General features: G+C 45.6%; 1 protein-coding gene and 1 non-coding gene across 2 annotated transcripts; both read right to left on the reverse strand.

The window, feature by feature from the left end:
• Nucleotides 1–1,859: 1,859 nt before the first annotated feature.
• Nucleotides 1,860–11,704, reverse strand: PNP (purine nucleoside phosphorylase). The gene is made up of 6 exons (XM_025884047.2): nt 11,588–11,704; nt 8,284–8,453; nt 4,427–4,530; nt 4,053–4,228; nt 3,739–3,929; nt 1,860–2,829 (listed from the first exon to the last, which is right to left on the reverse strand). Exons 1-6 carry the CDS (start codon nt 11,596–11,598, stop codon nt 2,612–2,614), a joined length of 870 nt encoding a protein of 289 aa, XP_025739832.1. The 5' UTR covers nt 11,599–11,704; the 3' UTR covers nt 1,860–2,611.
• On the reverse strand, nt 7,313–7,462 carry LOC112833485 (U12 minor spliceosomal RNA). Its single transcript, XR_003210644.1, has one exon. It is a non-coding gene; the product is annotated as a U12 minor spliceosomal RNA (small nuclear RNA).
• Nucleotides 11,705–21,183: the final 9,479 nt, after the last annotated feature.

Consider the following 21,183-nt stretch of genomic DNA (forward strand, 5'->3'; position numbering starts at 1 on the left):
CTGCCTTCAGCTCGGGTCATGATCCCAGGGTCCTGGGATCGAGCCCCGCATTGGTCTCCCTGCTCCACGAGAAGCCTGTTTCTCCCTCTCCTGCTCCCCCTGATTGTGTTCCCTCTCTCGCTGTGTCTCTGTCAAATAAATCAATAAATCTTAAAAAAAAAACAAAAAAAACTGAAGGCATTTTGTGTTAGTGTTTTCTCTCCAACCCATACACCTTGAACTTGGTACTCTAGTGAATTTAGAATACTCATTATATGTGATTAAATAGTACTTGCCTATAGTATAGCTATTATCCTTATCATACCTTAGTTTTACTATAAAGAATGTAGTTTTGTTTTGTTACCATGAGGGTATATTTAATGTCCCAACACGAATATAATAAACACTTGTATAAAGTCAGCAAATCCTATTTTTCATACTTTAACTTAGAACTGAAAAATAAGACTCTTGAATTAGGATGCCAAATGCATTCTTCTTGAATCTAGTATTCTATCATGAATAGGGTAAATGGGCAAACGCACTACTAAATCTAAAAAGCTAGAGATGTGTTTAAATATTCCACTTGAGTCTTTCTGGGACCTATTTTTCAGTTGGCACCATTCTCATTCCTGAGACATCTCACCATGAGGCAAATCAGGGGTAAGAAAGCCAAGCACCAAATGCGTTCTCCTTCTAACCTCCAAATATGTTTGCCCCTGTCTCATTAGAGCTTTCATGTCCTCTGTTCTAACCACACCTGTTGGGGCAGTGACCCATGAACATATCTAGTACTTTTTATAGCTCTGTGCTTTGGCTCACCTGGTGTGAAATCCTTTTCTTCCCTTCCATCCTTTAGGACTGAACTCAAAAGTTTTCTATGAAACTTTCCTTCAACAACCCAATCCTCAAGGTCCAGTGTATGCAACTGGTCTGTTAGGCTCCCATTCTATGTAACCTGTACATATTTTCTACCATCTTCTATTAAGTTAATGGTTTCACAAATGCATCTTTCTTAAGATTGAAGGGCAGTTAAGAGGACCATTGTTATATTCTCAATTTAACATTTTCTTGGCTGAGTGTGTTATAGAGGTAATTTAATAACTTGATTAAAAAAAAGTTTATAAACCATCTCATTAGATGAACAAGTTAGAGTCCATATATATCTGAAGGACACACAGTACCTCCCTCTAAACCAGCTCTCTCATGGACACATGGCAAATGCTAACAGAGCACCTAAAGGTCCAGGTAGGGTTTTAGAGCTGCCGGAGGTACAAAGAACTGACGACACAGAGAGTGGGGACAGGGCCACTCCAGAACGCTTTTTCTTTGTGCTGGGCTCAGGTAGGTAGGTCAGTTACCAAACAAAGGATGCTTTCAGAGGTTTTAAAAGTTTTCAGTGGACAACTGACATATCACTATTAGTGGCTCATCCAACACGATCTTTTCTCAAAAGGCAAAGGGGTCTGGGAGAGTAGCGTGGTTTTGCAACACACGGGCCGGATGAATGCAAACTGGTAAGTGCATAGAATAGTGCAGTGAGCCAGCAAAGGGCAATGCCTGGATGCTGTGTCACAGGCGGGTTCTGACCAAGCAAAAGTAAAGGGAAGATTAGAACCCAGAAATGAAGCAATAGGACGGAAGGAGGGGCTCAAAGAGAACTGAAGTATGAGCCAACTTCACAGGTTTGCCTGGGCCTGGCAGGACTCTAATCGGCAGCGGGGTGACTGGTAGTAGAGAAAGAGGTATTCGCCACTGCGTTGCCAGAATGCAGAGAAGGAATGTCGGGTTGCCATTAATTATGGCGGAAGTTAGAGTAGGGGAGGGAAAGGAACCAACAGAAAATATCGTCAGGCCTTAAGAAGAAAATAGCAACTGTGGAACAGCTGAGGCCAGTGAAGCAATTCAGATATTCGTGAGAGTACAGACAGGGCGTGAAACAATCAGAAGGCAAAGGCCAGAGGCAAGACTGGTCTGAGGAGAGGGGCCCTCTTGCAGCAGGCGTTAGCCCTTCCTTCCTTATCTTCTAACATCTGTATCTTTCATCCTTCCGTGCATTCACACACCACCTCATCAGTTCTTAGCTGTTTGTCTCAGCAGCAGATAGTCACACAAGACAGGGGATGATCTCAGTCCTTCATGCCAAACTCGGCCTGTGCGCCTCCCCTCATCCCAAACTGCACACAAAATATATTAGTTCATCTTTCTTTTTATTCTCAAAATAGGGTAATACAAAACTCCAAGGGGTATCGGACTGGGCTGGCCCTCGTGTGGGCTCTAGTGCTTTGGAGGAAGCAGAACCGAGTCCCCAGGAATGTGAAAGCATTACATCAAAAGGACAGCAGTAGCTACTGGGCCAAGTTCAACAGCCCAAGTCACACCCAGGCATAGGCACAGCAGGGCTTGGGTTCTAGCTCTTGGGCTGGGGGAGGAGATGATAACTGCTTTGAGATAACTGAGCAGAAGAGCCAGTGCAGAAGGGTCTGGTGGGAGAAATTGGGAAAGCTGAAGGATAGTGATATTCCTCTCTTTTCCTACTACTGAAGGGCAGAGGCACGTGACCCCAGCAAGGGGCCGAAGTATGTGGTAGCTACTTGGATCCCATTATGGAGAGGCCAGACCACTCCAGGGCTCGTTAGCTGGCTTTGGCAGGTGGTGGAATACTGGTCATAAGAATAGAGACAAACTGTTCCAATTTTTGTGCTGCTTGTCTCCCAGCCTCTAGTACTTCCTCATGATTGACCTTCTCCTTGGCTTCATAATCCAAGACGACTTTGTTAGTGATGAGGGAGAAGCCAAAGACTCGAAGTCCACAGTGCCTTGCAACTATAACTTCTGGTACCGTGCTCATGCCTGATGAGGAGAAAGAGGAAATCAACCGTCAGGATCCTCAAAGGACTCTTTTCTTCACCCTTTGGCCTCATCTCCATTCCTTACCTCACTGACAATGTAACATCTCAAAAAATCATCCACACCAGGGCAGCTCAGTTGTTAAGCATCTGCCTTCAGCTCAGGTCATGATCCCAGGGTCCTGGGATCGAGCCCCACATCGGGCTCCCTGCTCGGAGGGAAGCCTGCTTCTCCCTCTCCCACTCCCCCTGCTTATGTTCCCTCTCTCGCTTATCTCTCTCTGTCAAATAAATAAAATCTTAAAAAAAAATCCAAAGTAGCAGCTAATTTCCTGTCCAGCTTAGGTTGTTCTGTATTGCTTCAAAGACTTGGGCCTCAGAGGGCCTTACACATTACTTAAAATATTATCATTACTTCTACATCTGTTTCTGGTCATTTTGAAGTCAGTTCTAAGGATGCAGCTCCATCTTCCAGCCAGAGGTACACAAAGTGGCTATAATACTATTTTTTTTTTAAATTTTTTTTATTGTTATGTTAATCACCATATATTACATCATTAGTTTTTGATGCAGTGTTCCATGATTCATTGTTTGTTCATAACACCCAGTGCACCATGCAAAACGTGCCCTCCTCAATACAATACTATTTTTTAGAATAATCCTTAGAAATAGTATGGAATCATGGATGGGTCATTAGCATTACAGCTATTAAAGCCCTAAGGGCTGGGTGGGGAGGTTTGATGCTCCCAACACACCAAATCTCAACACCTTTCAAATCAGTTTAACTCAATCTTCCCTTAAGTTAGATCCTCTCTCAACTTACCATCCAGGTCTATAATCTTTGACCCCTTTCCATCCCAATTTTTACCACGTCCCTCCCTCTTCAAGCCTCCAGCCACGTTCCCCTTCTCACCAACAGCATCCGCGCCCAGCTTCTGCAGCAGCCAACATTCAGCCACAGTCTCAAAAGACGGGCCTGCCAACATCACATAGGTGCCTTCCTTCAGCTCTCTCTGCTCCCCCATCTGTTTCCAAGCCCTGTGAGCGTTCTGCCGCATATCCCGGTCATAGGCATCGGACATGGCAGGAAAACGAAGTCCAAACCTAGGGCACAGGTTGGAATCTCAGGTTATTGCAACCACATGAGCCGTCTCCTGACTCACAGACAAGTCCTTAAACCCTACCCAGCTATAAAAAAAAAAAAAAATTAAAAGGCAAGATACATACCTTTCGTCATTGGGCCCTATGAGAGGGTTCACACCACTGAAGCCAGGAAAGTTGATGTGATCACGGATCAGCATGATATCTCCAACCTCAAACTCAGGGTTGAGTCCTCCAGCTGCATTGGTGACCACTAGGGTGTCCACGCCCATAAGGAAGAAAACCCTCACTGGGAATGTCACCTTACAAGCCCAAGATAAAAGATCAGAAAGTGTTCTTTAAAATTTCATCAATCCACCCACAGATATGCAAGATATAGATCAGGAAAGAAGAGAAAGGAGGGGACCAAAATCTATCTAGCCCAGGTAGCTAGGCAATAAAATAGGACTGAGAACTCTCCCCCTTCTTCCAGATCCATCCAAGCTATGCCCCTGATTTACCTTCCAGATCGGGTAGCCTTCATACATGTGGAACCTGCCCTGCATCATCACACAGGCCTTGCCATTCAGGAACCCAAACACCAGTCGACCAGCATGACCAGGCACTGTAATGTAAAATAGAAAGGAGAAAGAACGGGGTGATGCTTTCATAGAACACATATCCATTGAGCACCCACTACCAGCCAACTCACTGCGCTCAACATGTGAGGCCATAATTAAGCCAAAGAAACATTATTATTATCTCTGCTTTCAGAAAGTTGAAGTCTGGTGGAGACAGAAATAAATCAATCATAAGCCTACAAATAAGTATATAAGTACATCCTGAGACTGGGGCTATGTGAAAGTAAGGATGTTCAATGTGAACCATGTATCAAGGCAAAGGAAGGAGAGGTTTTTTTAAAGAAACTTCAAAAGAATGAGAAAGCCATACTACAAGAGAATGAAAGTGAGTAAAAAATAGAATAAGCGGATAATAATAATTGCAGTGAATGTAGTCATTACAGATCACTTTTCCAAAAATTTTAAAATTCTCAAAATGTATCATCTTATTTCTTACTCTTAACTAAACCATGTGCCTCCTCACTCTTGAAAGGGAGCTCATGGTATATTCTGGCTTCCTAAAGAGACTACTGAACGGCGGGCAAAGGGGCTGAGTTTGGACCCATCTAAGTCTCCTCCATTATGACCCACAGAAGAGTCCTGTAGGAATACATTCCACTGATGGCGCCTGCATGTAGGAGGGCAAAATAACTCTCCACACAGGACATAAGAACCACTATTACCAGTTCCCTTCTCTAGCATTTCTCCTCTAATGGACCGGACCACCTATCCCGGAGGGAATGTGTGGTGTGAGAGAGGGACCCAAATCAAGAGGAAGAGTTGAGGGATGGTCGGAGACAAAAGAGCTTATTAAAAAAAACTGCCAGTGGGCGCCTGGGTGGCTCAGTTGGTTGAGCGACTGCCTTCGGCTCGGGTCATGATCCTGGAGTCCCGGGATCGAGTCCCACGTTGGGCTCCCTGCTCAGCAGGGAGTCCGCTTCTCCCTCTGACCCTCTTCCCTCTCATGCTCTCTATCTCTCATTCTCTCTCTCTCAAATAAATAAATAAAATCTTAAAAAAAAAAACTGCCAGTAATAGAGCAGAGATAACAGAGTTAGGAAAATGAAAAGTATAAAAAAATAGGTCGATAAAGTTTAAAAATTAATCCACTAATCACTTAGTGCAGCACCCTTCTTAGGATGGGAGAGGACAGGCGGAGCCAATGTCATTGTTATCTCCCTTAGAAAACTTTTTTTTTTAAAGATTTTATTTATTTATTTGAGAGAGAGAGAGAATGAGAGATAGAGAGCATGAGAGGGAAGAGGTTCAGAGGGAGAAGCAGACTCCCTGCTCAGCAGGAGGGAGCCCGATGTGGGACTCGATCCCGGGACTCCAGGATCATGACCTGAGCCAAAGGCAGTCGCTTAACCAACTGAGCCACCCAGGCGCCCCTCCCTTAGAAAACTTTGCCCTCACTCTCTGTCTCTCTTTTTTTTTTAAAGATTTATTTATTTGAAAGAGAGAGAGAGAGAGTGTGCGCACAGGGGGAGAGTCAGAGGGAGAGAGTCTTAAGCAGACTCCCTACTGAACACCAACAGGATTCTTGGGCTCCATCTTACAACTCTGAGATCAGACCTGAGCTGAAACCAAGAGTCAAGGGCTCCGAGCCACCCAGATGCCCCACCCTCCCCCTCTTTTTAATACTTCTTTCCCCAACCCCGACTCCCACCTCCCTGCTCTGGTCTCCCAATCTTGCTCCATAGGGTTTGAAAAATATCTGTGCAGGGGCGCCTGGGTGGCTCAGTCGTTAAGCGTCTGCCTTCAGTTCAGGTCATGATCCCAGGGTCCTGGGATTGAGCCGCACATCGGGCTCCCTGCTCCGCGGGAAGCCTGCTTCTCCCTCTCCCACTCCCCCTGCTTGTGTTCCCTCTCTCTGTCAAATAAATAAATAAAATCTTTAAAAAAAAAATCTGTGCAAAGTATTAACTCTCTGGAGAAAAGGGGAAGGTAGAAATTTATTTATTTATTTATTTTTAAAAATTTTATTTATTTGACAGAGAGACACACAGCGAGAGAAGGAACACAAGCAGCAGGGGTGGGAGAGGGAGACGCAGACTTCCCGCCAAGCAGGGAGCCCGATGCAGGGCTTGATCCCAATCAGGACCTGAGCCGAAGGCAGACGCTTAACGACTGAGCCACCCAGGCGCCCCGGCAGAAATTTATGACATTAATAAATAAACCAATGGATGTTAGTTATCTGAAAATTAATAAGTAAACCAAATAAACTACCCTTGCCCTTATTTTACCTGGCCTCTCCGCCCTCCCCTCCCTTTTTCCCCAGAGGACTGGCTAAGGTCATTAACCTAAGGTTCATGAACCATAGGTAAAAATACAGTTTCATAGGTGGTAAATAGAAAAATGTCAGTAGGGGCGCCCGGGCGACTCAGATGGTTAAGCGTCTGCCTTCAGCTCAGGTCGTGATCCCAGCTTCCTGGGATTGAGCCCCACATCGGGCTCCTGGCTCAGCGGGGAGTCTGATTCTCCCTCTCCCTCTGCCTCTCCCCCGCCCTGGCTCATGCTCTCTCTCTCTCTGTATCTCTGTGTCTCAAAGGAATAAATAAAATCTTTAAAAAAAAAAAAGAAAAGAAAAATGTCGGTAAATTAAGAGATTCAGCCAACATGGGAGAGTAGTGAAGGGAAGTGCGGGCTGCTCTGGGGGTTGCCCACAGGGGGCCCATAAACCCCGGAGTTAATCCAGTTTATTACTTATAGGAAATAGGCACTTCCCAACCTCTGGGAGTCGCGATCTGCTCCTGCTCACCCCGCTATCACACCGGGGGAGAAGCAGGGGCAGATCCTGACTCCCAGGCTTCTCGCAAAGTAGGCAGGTCACCTTAGAGGCAATCCTTACCCGCTCAAAAATTCATCTCACATTAGCAGTGAGGATTCGGGCGTCACCTCAAATCGTTATTTTCCTTATTCATAAATTGAAGGTATGGCTCTCCCCCCCTTTTTAAGTAAACTCTACCCCCAACATGGAATTTGAAGTCCCAACCCTGAGACCAAGAGTTGCATACTCTACCCAGTGAGCCCACCAGGTACTCCCTACCTGCCTCTTTTCTACTCTAAGGGGTAGCCTTAGAGTCTTCTAGCTGCTATTAGGATACTGGATATGCTATCCTCAGATCCCACAGAGCTCCATGTGCATAGGGGCCATCTGCTACTTTCCCCCTCCAAAGGGTCAGTGTGAATCAGGTCTTGCGCAGCCATGCATTATCTGTGTATTCTGTCTACAAGAACATGGCATTCTGTGTGTTCATTTATTGCTGTGCACTCGTGTGTGCCTTATCCTGGGACGTGAGCTAGAGCTGGGGAGATTGGGAATGGCGGGAAGACATAGAACAGGGCTCGCCTGACTGTCCCGGGAGGTTACGGGCACTTCTTTTTCCATTTAATCTGCAGACTGAAGAAATGAGAGGGGCTGTGTAAATGTGGTGACTACATGGTGTGTGGCGGGGAACAGCACGGGAGTGAGGTGCTGCAAAGCTTTATGGAGTTCAGAATCATTACAGCACTGGAAATACGTCATCATGTGTTACCACTACCGCACACATACCCGTCTATTATGAAATTTCTACTGGGGGGATTTCTAAAGTCATTCTGATTCGTGGTGGTCTTTTTTCCCCCTCTCATAAACAAGCTGTCTTGAGTCAAATGCTGTACAGGCCAAGCGGGTGCAGGCACGAGAGAAGCATGCCTTCTCATCGGCATCCCATCAGTATCCTTTGGTCCAATCCTTCACTGCCCCCCGCCAGTACCTGTACTTCGGGGAAAGTTTGGAATCTCGCTGTAGTCAAAGCTCTGGCTGTCAGTTAATTTATTAACCAGATTTCCTAACCCAGAGCCACAGATGACTGCCACTTGAGGTCGGTGCTTGGTGTGGCACAGAAGCCATTCACTCGTGTTCTGATAATCATCATACGTAAATCTAGGAGAAAAGTAAAATCAAGGTAAGTTTCTCTCCCAACCCAAGGGCATCACAGACTGATGACCTTCAGTGCAGAAAGGCTGGGAGGTGTGCCGGGGTGGTAGGGCACACAGAAGCTAGCCAAAAAGCTGCCCCAGAGAGGAGGATCCTTGCTCTCAGGAGGCACCACACTGAGCTCATCCACCCACCCACTCTTCTTTCTGAATCAGACCCACAGAGAAAAGACTGCTGGGAAACTCCCTCCTCATTCCAGAGCCTGGCAAAAGTTAATGATACCTATGTTTCCACCTCCCAGCCCCAACTTCAGTTTTGCTATCACTGGCAGGTTTATTATCTCTCTTAATGGCAAAGATTTATTTATTTTTTTTTAAGATTTTATTTATTTATTCATGAGAGACAGAAAGAGAGAGAGAGAGAAGCAGAGGGAGAAGCAGCCTCCCCACTGAGCAGGGAGCCTGATGCAGGAGTCGATCCCAGGACCCTGGGATCATAACCTGGGATCATAACCTGAGCCGAAGGCAGACGCTTAACCATCTGAGCCACCCAGGCGCCCTTAATGGCAAAGATTTAGAGAGGAAGGGCCTATAGGGTCTACAGAGAAGTACAGTGAAATAATCAAATCAAGGAGGCTAAAAGGGTCGGGTTTCAGGATTAAGACCTTCTTTAGGGCAATGACAAGCCCAATGCAATTCTCCACTCAAAATATAATTAAGACTACCCTGAGAGCAGGAATAAACCCAGTTTCCTTTTGGACCCTTACCCTCCACATCCTCCCTCAGACAAATACTTTTTTTGGTTAACCCCCCCCAAAAAAAAGGCAATGGGAACACTCCTAGTAGAAATCTATGTGCCAGTTAGTTCCCCCACATCCATATTTCTGATACACCCAGACTTAATACAGACCCTGTCATATATAACTGCAAAGGGTAATTCAAGACCAGCGACCAGGTAAGCACAAAAAAGCAGAACTGGTTGTCAATGGCTGAAACAGAACTGACTGCCTCAAGTTTCTCAGCAGCAGCTGGTTAAAAATACAAATTCTAGAGCCCACCCCTGGAGATCCAGAATTCTGGGGAGAGTCCCGAGGATCTGTATTTTTTACAGAAGTGTTAGGTAATTCTGATTCAAAAACCAGGTTTAGTTATTTTTGGTCTAGAGGAAAGTTGTCTTTTTAAGCAAATAACCTGTGTTTCAAAGTCTTTCCTCAAGTATAAAGCAAAGGAACGTCACCAGCCCCACCTACCTTATAGGTGCAGTTTGAAAATGAATTAGAAACTTACCTGTAAGTTCCAAAGACCTTAAGCTCCACAAATCAGTGTTCAGGTCCACAGTACTTGAACCTTTTTCCCACCTTCGCCCCTGCCAGTGTTCTCCACCCTGCTCTCTCCTATCTCCCTTCTCCTTCAAGGTTCTTTGCTCTTTAGAGACCTAACCACCGATGCTTACCCAGAACCCATACGTCCCCAAGAACCAACTCAGAATTTTTCTCAGAATTCCAATCCAATTCTCAAACACCCATCTGGAAAAACCAAAGACTGGGGGAGAGGGAGCGGGACTGAGATGTGACAAGAGCTGAAGACAGCTAACCAAACCTCCAAAGGAAATCCTTTTCTTCAAAAGCAGAGGCTTTGAAACCAGATGACTCTACAGTACAACAGGCTACCCTCAGGGAAGTAGTTGGGTAAAGGGACGGGGGTGGCGACAATGGAGCTGGGGCCACAGGATGATGCAGAGAAGCAATGAAATGGTAAAAAGTTAATCAAATAGCATCCCCAAGAGATGCAAAGGAAATGAAAGAAGTGAGAAGCCCTGGATACCTAGCATATCTAGCAACAGCTTATTCAACTTCTTCATGGGCCATCAGTCTCCCAAGAACACCCTGGATCCTGGTGCATCCAAGAGCTACCTACCATGATCCCTAAAGCTGGTGACTTGGAATGGGATTTCTGGAACCAAAGCAGACAGAAGAGTTTTCAAAGGTGTGAAGTGAGAGAAATGTGCAATCTTTTGCTCAGTTCAATAAATAAGGATTTCCTTCTCTCCTTGGAGACTCCATCCCCAACTTATTTAAAAAAAAAAACAAAACAAAACTGGGGCGCCTGGGTGGCTCAGTCGTTAAGCGGCTGCCTTCGGCTCAGGTCATGGGGATCGAGTCCCACATCAGGCTCCCTGCTCGGTGGGAAGCCTCCTTGTCCCTCTCCCACTCCTCCTGCTTGTGTTCCTGCTCTCGCTGTCTCTGTCAAATAAATAAATAAAATCTTAAAAAAAAAAAAGAATATGGAATGCCAATTCACAAACATGTTAAAAAAAAAAATGGGGGGGGGGGCGGTGGGCGCCTGGGTGGCTCAGTCGGTCAAGCGGCTCACTTCGGATCATGAGGCTCAGGTCATGATCTCCGGGTCCTCTAATCGAGTCCCTCCTTGAGCTCCTTACTCAGCAGGAAGTCAACTTCTCCCTGTCCTTCTCCCCTCCGCCCTGCTCCTGCGCGCATTCTCTCTCTCAAATAAATAAATAAAATCGTAAAAAAAAATTTTTTTTTTAATTTTAAGTAGGCTCCACGCCCAAGGTGGGGCTTGAACGCACGACTCTGAGGTCAAGAGTCACATACTCTACGGACTGAGCCAGCCAGACGCCCCGACTCCAACTTATTTTAATTGAATCTCCAATTCGGAAGGAAGGGAAGGTGTTGTGTGAGACTTCAGCTATCTCTCCTCTGAATGAAATCTGAAATCTCGCCGCTTTACCTAGACTCTACATCCGGAATCTGTGACAAGCACACGGGGTGGGAAGACCTCTTCCCTGTATGCGTGTCGGGGTGGCTGGGGGATATAGGGAGTAAGCCTCTCCCCCCGACACCTGCACCTCAGTGCGCGCGCACACACACAAATACACCGGCTCCTACACCATACTACACGGGTCCCCTTCCTGCTCCCATGACGCCAGCGCTGCTCGATTCCTGCCGCCCCACTACTCTGCCGCCCTGCCCCGACACCTGGCTCCCCGCCAGGCCTCTCTGCCTCTCCCGGACACTCGTTCCCCCTCTTGGCCCCTTGGGGGCCCGGTACCGGGCTTCCAGGTCTCGGTGACAACCATCCCCCCGCCCCCAGGTTCCCCGAACCGGGTGCCCGCCTCACCGGTTTTCCATGGTGCCGCCGTCGCCGCCCTCTCGAGGAGCCCGCCCTTGGCCTCTGGGATCCGGGCCGCTGAGCCGCGCTGCGCAGAGCCGTACTGGAGGCCGGGAGCGCTGTGCACAGTGTATGCACAGTTACTCGCGGCTGGCTTCTAGCCCAGCCCCGAGTCCCCAGCCAATGGCAAACGAACACGCAAGCCGGCCCCCATCTCCATGGTGACACACCCAGATTCAACTGCCCGAGGCTGGGCTAACAACTTAATCTGAGTTCTTTCTGACGCTGGAACCTGACTCGGGCCCCACCCCACCCCCTGGAGGCTTCTAGCACTGCATCCCTGCCCTCACTTCCGTTTGCAAGGCCGGGGTTTCCCTCAAGGAAGCCTAGAAGCCGGAGGAGAGCCCCGAAACCTTTTCTCTGTAACCCCATTCCCGGTTGTGTCTAGAGCAAACCGCGAGATTTGAAAATACAAAAATTTAAACCTTATATCTTGCAACTGCAGAATAAAATTAAGTGAGCCCGTGTCTGAGTTGTGTCAAACAAAATTTGCAATGAGGCTGCAAGGCAAACACAAATATATTTGGGGTCTTAGGAACTGCAATTTGGAAGACTTGGATTCCGGAGGAAAACCAAATTGTTTTCCCCTCCGCTGAGGCGAAAAGGGTAAAAAAAAAAGGCGGGCGGGGGGGCGGGAGATTCCAAGAAGACTTACATAAGTTGTTTTGCAAAATTATGATTGGCCAAAAGAGTGTAATTTCCGTTGAATTTCCAGTTTGCCTTCTGGGACTACAAGAAGCCAAGATGTTGCAGTTTGGCAATGAACTATAAAGTTTAGGCTCTGTGCAGAGCCCCATTTCCCTAATAGCTTACTGGCTCCGTTTTTCCTGATAGGAGTGATTCCGTTTCAGATTTTTCGCGTCATATTTTTCCCTTTTGATCAAGATCTTCCCTTGGAAAGCATTGATGATCAACCATAGGATCATCTGTTGTCCACCTAGCTCAGAAGGTTCATTCCTAAAAGGTCATGTCCCACAGAGGAGGGAAAGTGAAATGTTATGGATGATGAATGTCAGGGAGAGCATATAGTCACAGCAACAAAGAGGTTTTCAGGAAGCAAGTCTTAGACATTGTCCTCATCTTAAAAGCCCATGGAGTTGACTTGTCTTCAGGGATTGCCGATGGATAGCTGTGGTTGATCATTTTAAGCCTTTGTGTGACCATAATTTCGACATCTTGGATGGCCAAACAACAGCGAGAAATACAAAGCATCAGTAATTTAATTATAATTAAAAAGGAGCACACAAGTATAATAATAAATATGATTGTTTGTAATCCAGATCTTAGAAGGGCTTCAAGTCCTATGGGAAGTCCACTGAAAAGGTCTGAAAACTTAAAATTAAACTGACTTAGAGGGCTGAAAGAAACTCCTTTTAACGATGGCAAATTTAAGTATTTTGGTGGTTTTCAACTGAGCCTGTTTGTGAGGTGCAGCAGGAAGTCTTAGGGATGGCACAGACTCCTTGAGCAGCCCCAAGTAATCCAAAGCTCTTCTGTTGTCTAGTACAAATCAAGCAAGGGAATCTAGAGACCTTCGCATTTTAATGGCCCTAGCAATGGATCTGGCTATTCTATTAACAGTCCAGGACAGATTCCATATCATGACCTCATTTGCAGCAGATCCTGCCAGAAAAAAGGATCCCAAAATTCCAAGGAGATCCATTCCTTCATTAGGACTGTATCCTGTGGGAGGTCACAGTCCTGAGAATGTCTACAGCGATTGTCTTCCTATTTGGAGGAGTCATCGTCTGGGTGGTCATTTATAATGGATAGAGCTCTCTTGTTTCTTTCTTTTTTAAAGATTTTATTTATTTATTTGACAGAGAGAGAGAGAGAAAGAGATCACAAGTAGGCAGACAGGCAGGCAGGCAGGCAGAGGGAGAGGGAGAAGCAGGCTCCCTGCTGAGCACAGAGCCTGATGCGGGTCTGGATCCCGGGAGCTGGGAATCATGACCTGAGCTGAAGGCAGACACTTAACAGACTGAACCACCCAGGTGCCCTGAGCTCTCTTGTTTCTTTGGTGAGTGTCTTTAGGGCAGGAGAGATCCCTGTGACCAACTGAAATACAGTGAAGGGAGAAACTGCATATTCTAGGAGACACTGTCCTGTCATTCTCTGACTATCTATGATGAGGGAGCAGAAGGCAAGCTGAGGACAAAGCACATGCTGACACCCCACAATGCAACCGCCCCCCCCAGGTGGGATCTGTGTGACGTTCCTCAGGCACTCCTGGCTGTCCTAAAACTAGGGGAAAGGGAAAAACAAATGGCTAACTAATAGAGAATACAGTCCTGCAAGACATGAGTCTCCATCAGTTTACCAATGTCTTAGTGATTTACAAGATAAAAGCATTCTTATCAATAGCCTAACTCCCAGGGACCCATAACTCAATTTCCTGGAGCCCTAACATCACCCTCCCTTCCTTGAGTGATGTGGGAAACCGAGGCAGGAGGGAAAGTAAACTAAATTTCTTCATGACCTGAAGCCCATTGACAAGGACCTGAGAAGGGCAGAGTATGACATTCCTCCAGGAAGATCCCGTCTTAAGGTTGATGCCTTACTAGAAGGAAAAACAACCCTAGCTTGACAGTAGCAAGGCCTGTAGCATCCTGAGAGTCTTCTTTAGCATATCAAAGTCCTTTTGGACACCTCCCTTTTTCCTTACCTCCCCCAACTGCCAAATATATAATCAACCATTCCTCACAACCCCGGGGCAGTAGATCTTTCTGCCATGGATCCTGTTCCATTGCTTTCATAAAATCACCTTTTTTGCACCATAGACATCTCAAGAATTCTTTCCTGGCCATTGGCTCCAGACCTCACCAACATTCAAAGACTACATCATCTAGGCAGTCAGATGTCCAAGGTTGCCCCTCGTAGGCATGGACAAAAAATATATCCTGTGGGAGCGCAAAATATTTCTTTTCAAGTCTGATTATAGACTCATCTGTAGGTATGGAAGGTAAGACAGGAGAAAACCAGGGGTCTATTTTGTTCAAGCAGCCAGATAACTGCTTCTTTTTTTTTTTTTTAAGATTTTATTTTTTTATTTATTTATTTATTTAAAGATTTTATTTATTTATTTATTTGACAGAGAGAGACAGAACCAGAGAGGGAACACAAGCAAGGGGAGTGGGAGAGGGAGAAGCAGACTTCCTGCTGAACAGGGAGCCCGATGCGGGGCTTGATTCCAGGACCCTGAGATCATGACCTGAGCCAAAGGCAGACACTTAACGACTGAGCCACCCAGGCGCCCCTTAAGATTTTATTTATTTATTTATTTGAGAGAGCGAAAGAGAGCACATGAGAGGGGGGAGGGTCAGAGGGAGAAGCAGACTCCCGCTGAGCAGGGAGCCCGAAGCCGGACTCGATTCCGGGACTCCAGGATCATGACCAGAGCCAAAGGCAGTCGCTCAACCAACTGAGCCACCCAGGTGCCCCGATAATTGCTTCTTTTGATATCAAAGTTTAGTTGACTCTTTTGCAAAGGAGGGTCTTACAGCCGGAAATGTCTATTGGAAAACCAGTTGGGCTCCCACGTGTTTTTATGAGCCAAGTATAAGTGGCAGGTAATTCTTGAAGAAATTTAGAACAGGGATGGAGGGTGACTTTATCAGTGAGTTAGGCCAGTAAAATGAGATCCCCAGTCACTATGAAGTTCAGAGGGGACTCCCCAGGCAGGAATAGTCTTTTCTAACAATATCTTGCTTACTGCTCTAGTGGTGGCTCTCCAACATGGAAATGACTCAGCCTACTGAGAAAACATACAAATCATTACTTATATCCTTGGGAGGGAGGCAACTGGCCTAAGTCGATTTGCTATACCTTGAAAGGTCCAGAAGGCAAAGGAAAATATCCCACATAAGTATGAATAGGCTTTCCAGGTTATGCTTTGGGCAAATCTGACAACTCAGGTATACCTGTGAGGTAATTTTTTTTAAGATTTTATTTAAGGGCACCTGGGTGGCTCAGTTGGTTAAGCGACTGCCTTCGGCTCAGGTCATGATCCTGGAGTCCCAGGATCGAGTCCCAGGATAGAGTTCCGCATCAGGCTCCCTGCTCAACGGGGGGGTCGGCTTCTCCCTCTGACCCTCTTCCGTCTCGTGCTCTCTATCTCTCATTCTCTCTCTCTCAAATAAATAAATAAATAAAATCTTTAAAATAAAGATTTTATTTATTTATTTATTTGACAGAGAAAGAGCGAGAATGGCAGGCAGAGAGAGAGGGAGAAGCAGGCTCCCCGCTGAGCACAGAGCCAGACGTGGCTCAATCCCAGGACCCTGGGATCATGACCTGAGTCGAAGGGATGCTTAACCGACTGAGCCACACAGGCACCCCTGATAATTTTTGGTGATGACTTCTAGTAGTATTGTTTACCCCATGAGACCACCTAATCAGTTTTCTAATGTGTCAAATCATATACATGATTTGACATATACAGGACCTATCTCTGTAGGCAATCAGTGAGAATGAGCTGATTGTTAGGACCTATCCATAGATTTCATCTGGGTCAAATTTACAACCTTGTTCTGCCTATTTCTTTCTAGTTTGCCAGTTAACTGTGGGGCTTCTGTTATTTTATCTTTTTGATAGCAAATTCAGGAGACATGGAAGTTGCAGGTGATAAGTAATAAGGTAGGGACTGACTTAAAGCAGCTGGGTTAGTAGCTGCATCAGCCAAATGATTTCCTTTGCTTTTCTCCATGTTTGCCATAGAGTGTCCTGGAATTTTAGTGACCGCCAAAGATTTGGGCAGTTGGATAGCATTTAAAAGATCTAATACATAAGAACAATTTTTTATTTTCTGTTCAGAAGCCAAGAACCTTCCTTTATTTCCAGAGCATACCAAAACCATGAGCAACACCAGAGGCCTATCTACTACTGGTATAGATGTTAGCAGCCTTATCTTTACCTAGAAAATAGGCTGTAGTTAGTGCCAGAAAGTTCTGCCTGCTGAGCAGAAGTGGCCTCTGGTATGGGTTTAGTCTCGATGGTTTCAGTTAAGGATATTATAACATCATTGGCTCAGTAGTGACTGGTTTCATCCTTTAAGTAGGATCTGTCAGTAAACCAGATTAATTCAGCATTCTTTTTTTTCTTTTTAAGGATTTTATTTATTTATTTATTTATTTGAAAGGGAGGGAGAGAAAGTGAGGGAGGGAGGAGCAGAGGGAGAGGAACAAGCAGACTCCAGCGCTGAGTGTGGAGCCCACTCCGGGCTCAGTCTCACGACCCTGAGATCACGCCCTGAGCTGAAATCAAGAGTCAGACACTTCACCGACTGAGCCACCCAGACGCCCCTAATTCAGCACTCTTGAGAGGCATTTCCTGTTTATCAATTCAAGGGGTTAAAAGTTGGTCAGTCAGCGTTAAATGGTTTTTATCACTTGGCAAAGGAAGAGTGGCAGGGTGTAAAGTGCTACAGGAAGCAATGGTCATACTGGGTGGGAGGGGAGAGAAAGAATTGTGTAGGTTAGCCTGCCAGTAGATAAGAGCTGAGTGTGTGGAGAGTAAAGCAAAGCTTCCAGTGAGCTGGGCACACAGATGGTAAGTGGAGAGCCTATCACTGTTTCTGTTATGCGTTGTAGCAAGTTGGCTAGGCAGGAGTGGCAGTTGCCCTTACTCAAAGAGGGAAGCTCCTAGCTACTGGATCTAATTGTTGGCTCTAATATCCTATGGACCTGTGTTGATCCCCATGGCATTAAGTGCACCATTTCCCTTTATTTTGTGGACAAAAAGGAAAAAAGGCAACTTGTAGTTTAGGTGACCCAATGCAAGTAAGTCATGAAGGCTGTCTTTGATAAGGCTTCTTGGGTCTCTTTTGACCAGATGAGAGATTTGGTCTGATTAGCTATTAGAAGAAAGTATAACCACTGGGCTATGGGAAAAAAAAAAATTTAGAATCCAGTCCCCGAAATCATCTGAGCTGTCTTTTTGTATTGGGGCAAGGAAAGGTTAAAAATGCCCTCACTCCCGTCTGGATCTAGAAGGAGGCCATGATCAGTAATTAGATGCCCAAGTATTTAACTTCAGGTTTGCAAATTGGAGCTTTTCTTTTAATACTTTATGTCTCTCTTTTGCTAATTCTCAGAGGAGGTGGAGACTATCCTCCAAGGATGCTTCCTTTGAGGGGGAACAGAGGAGGAAATCATCCACATATTGCCAAAGGGAGAATTCTGAAGGAAAAAAAAAAAAAAAGGACATCAGCACTATCAGCCTTCAGAATCTGAGAAAAATAGGTGGGGCTTTTGGTATAGCCCCGAGGCATAACAGTCCAGCGAAATTGTTGATTTTTTTTTTATAATAGAGCTTTACTTAGATTTTATTTATTTATTTGACACAGAGAGAGAGAGAGAGAGAGAGAGAGAGAGAGAGCGAGTGCGTGCACAAGCAGGGGGAGCGGCAGGCAGAGGGAGAGGGAGAAGCAGGCTCCCTGCAGAGCAGGGACCACAATGAAATGCGATGTGGGGCTCCATCCCAAATGAAGGGCTCAATCCCAGCATTGACTGAGCCACCCAGGCACCCCCAAATTGTTGATTTTCCCATGTAAAGGCAAACAGGTATTGGCTTTCAGGGTCACTACAAAGGTCCATTACAGTGAAGGTTGTACTTTCTGGAGATATGGCTGAAAGTAGGGTATGAGGATTTGGCACAACTGGGTGCTAGGGAATAACTATATTTTTGATAACTCTTAAGTCCTGAACAAACCTCCATCCTCCTCCATGGGGTTTTTGTACAGGAAGGATGGGGGTATTACAAGGGCTTGTACATAGAACAATTAGGCCTTGTTTCTTTGTTTGTTTTGGCATTGTTTAATATATTCCTCAGTTATGGGCTTGATTCTTTGAATAGCCTCTGTATTTAATGGATATTGGTAAATATTTGGCAGAGGCTTTCTTTTATCCACTAGAATTTTTGTAGGTGGTGCCGAGTGGATGTGGCCTTGGTCGGTGGCATTTTTTTGCCCAAAGTTCCTGAGGGATAGAATCTGGGAGCCTGTTAGGTATATGAGCTATGTTATTAAAGAACACAGGGACAGGGGGCGCCTAGCTGGCTCAGTCGGTGGAGGTGGAGCATGTGACTCTTGATCTCAGGTTTTTTTTTTTTTTTAAGATTTTTTTTTTTAATTTATTCATGAGAGACAGAGAGAGAGAGAGAGAGAGAGAGAGAGGCGGAGGGAGAAGCAGGCTCCCAAGGAGCAGGGAGCCCGATGCGGAACTCGATCCCAGGACTCCAGGATCATGACCTGAGCTGAAGGCAGACGCTCAACTATCTGACCCACCCAGGCGCCCTTGATCTCAGGGTTTTAAGTTCGAGCCCCACTCTGGGTGTAGAGATTACTTAAACGTAAAAAGAATCTTAAAAAAAAAAAAAAGGGTAAAGAACACAGGGACAGTAACCAAGATATCTTCTTGAGGTTTTTTCATCAGGTTCAAATGTAAAAATATTTCCCTCTTTTGGGAAAAAATATATGTGCCTCATGGGCCTCAAGGAAATCTCATCTTAAAGGATGAATAGCTGCTGAGGGACTAAAAGGAATTGGCGAGTCCCTTGGATGAGTCCCATCTGAAAAGGGACTGGTAATGATTTTAAAACAGTTATAGGTATATTAGAAACTCCCACCATTTGAGTAGTTCCAGTACTCTGGGGAAGAGGGTAGGGGAGGCGGGTGGGGTTAAGGACAGACAGTGTTGCCCAGTGTCTACAAGCTCTGGTCTCCTCATCTCCCACAGTGAAATCTATCTCCTCCAAAGGACTGATCTGGAGAGTGGAAGAATAAACAAACCAAAACCCTGTGGGGCTCCAGAGCAGCCCTAATGTTGAAATTTGGCTTGTTTTCCTGGGAAAGTTGCAGTGAAATTTGAGGACTAATCATCTTGTCATAGCCTCTCAAGTTTGAGACAGGCTTTTTGCAGTAGTGGCAATCCCTTAGGGGTGATTTGCCTGGAGGGTTTTGGTAAGAAGGTTTAGTCAATTGCTGTTAATTGCAGGCTCATAACCTGGGTTGCTTATATTTGAGTATTTAGGGCTTGGGTGGGTTTCCTTTTTGTAACGTTTTGAATAGCCTGCCAGAGCTTGCCAGCGGTAATTAACTGGATCATGGGGTTGGTTGCCTAACAGCCCAGTTAAGTTGCAGTTTTTTTGATTTGAGTTGCAAGTTCCTCTTACAAACCTTCAGTAAAAGCAGAATTTAACAGAGTGGAAGTATGATGGTCAACTTTTTCAATGCCAGATGGCTGTTCAAAAATTTTCTCAAATCTTTCAAAATAATAAAGAGCCCATTCATTAGATCTTTGGACACATTTTTGAATTTTTTTTTCAGTCAGGAGTATGGGGGAAACCATTAGGAATCTTTTTGTGGAGTCTTTTAGCTAATTTTGAGGCTTCTTTCATGCCTAAGGCCTTTGTGTGGGGAAGTCCAATAAAGACTCCTTCAATCCCCCTTTTGCATCCATTCTCTGGCAAGTTTTTCGCCTACTAATATGTGAAAGAGCTGATAAGAGAAAAAGAATCCTGGCTTGTAAATTTGGACTACAATCAAGAATTCTCTAGCAAACCCAACAGGGTTTTCTTTAGGGTTGGGGAACTGCTTGGTAATAGCTCAGCATTCAGCTTTAGTCCAAGGAGAATGAGACCTGGGGCCCTAAAATGTCATCTCCTGGCTTAATTTTAAAAGGGGTACATCGTGGGACACCTCTGTGGCTCAGTTGGTTAAGCGTCTGCCTTTGGCTCAGGTCCTCAGGTCATGATCCTGGGATCGAGTCCTGCCCTGGGCGCCCAGCTCAGCAGGGAGCCTGCTGCTCCTTCTGCTTATGCTCTCTCTCTCTCTCTGACAAATAAGTAAAATCTTTTTTTTTTTTTAAATTTTATTTATTTGACAGAGAGAGACACAGCAAGAGAGGGAACACAAGCAGGGGGAGTGGGAGAGGGAGAAGCAGGCTCCCTGCGGAGTAGGGAGCCTGATGCGGGGCTCGATCCCAGGACCCTGGGATCATGACCTGAGCCCAAGGCAAACGCCCAACGACTGAGCCACCCAGGGGCCCAAATAAGTAAAATCTTAAAAAAAAAAAAAGGTGTACCTCCTGAGGAGCCTCCAGATAATCATTATAGAAAGGAAGTTCAGCAAGCAAGGGAGATGGATGGTGGATAGATAAGCAGGGGTGGAGCTGATGGAGGGAGGGATGGAGCCGCAGAGGATTCTTCTAGTTTAGTAGGTCTCTGAGACATTCAGAATTTGCCTTAGTTTGGAATTAGTATCATGGAAAGAAGCAATTTTTGAGTCATTAACACATTTTGAGGCCTTGAAATACTAACTAAAATAAGCTTCCTATTCGGGTTGTTGTTGCCTTATATCCTTTCTCTAATTGATTGCACAGATAAACTAACTTAGGAATCTTGAAAGAGCCCCAAGTTGGCCAATTAAATTTTAAATCATTCCGGGTAATCATTGTCCAGACAGACAGGAATTTGCAGGATGAGGGCCCATAATTCTCATACATAAAACCAGCAGGATTTCCAGAAGGCTGCCCAGCAGCCTATGCCTC

Source organism: Callorhinus ursinus, unplaced genomic scaffold (genome assembly GCF_003265705.2).
Source record: "Callorhinus ursinus isolate GAN/ISIS: 27379988/994484 unplaced genomic scaffold, GSC_fseal_2.0 scaffold116, whole genome shotgun sequence".
Classification (NCBI taxonomy): Eukaryota; Metazoa; Chordata; class Mammalia; order Carnivora; family Otariidae; genus Callorhinus; species Callorhinus ursinus.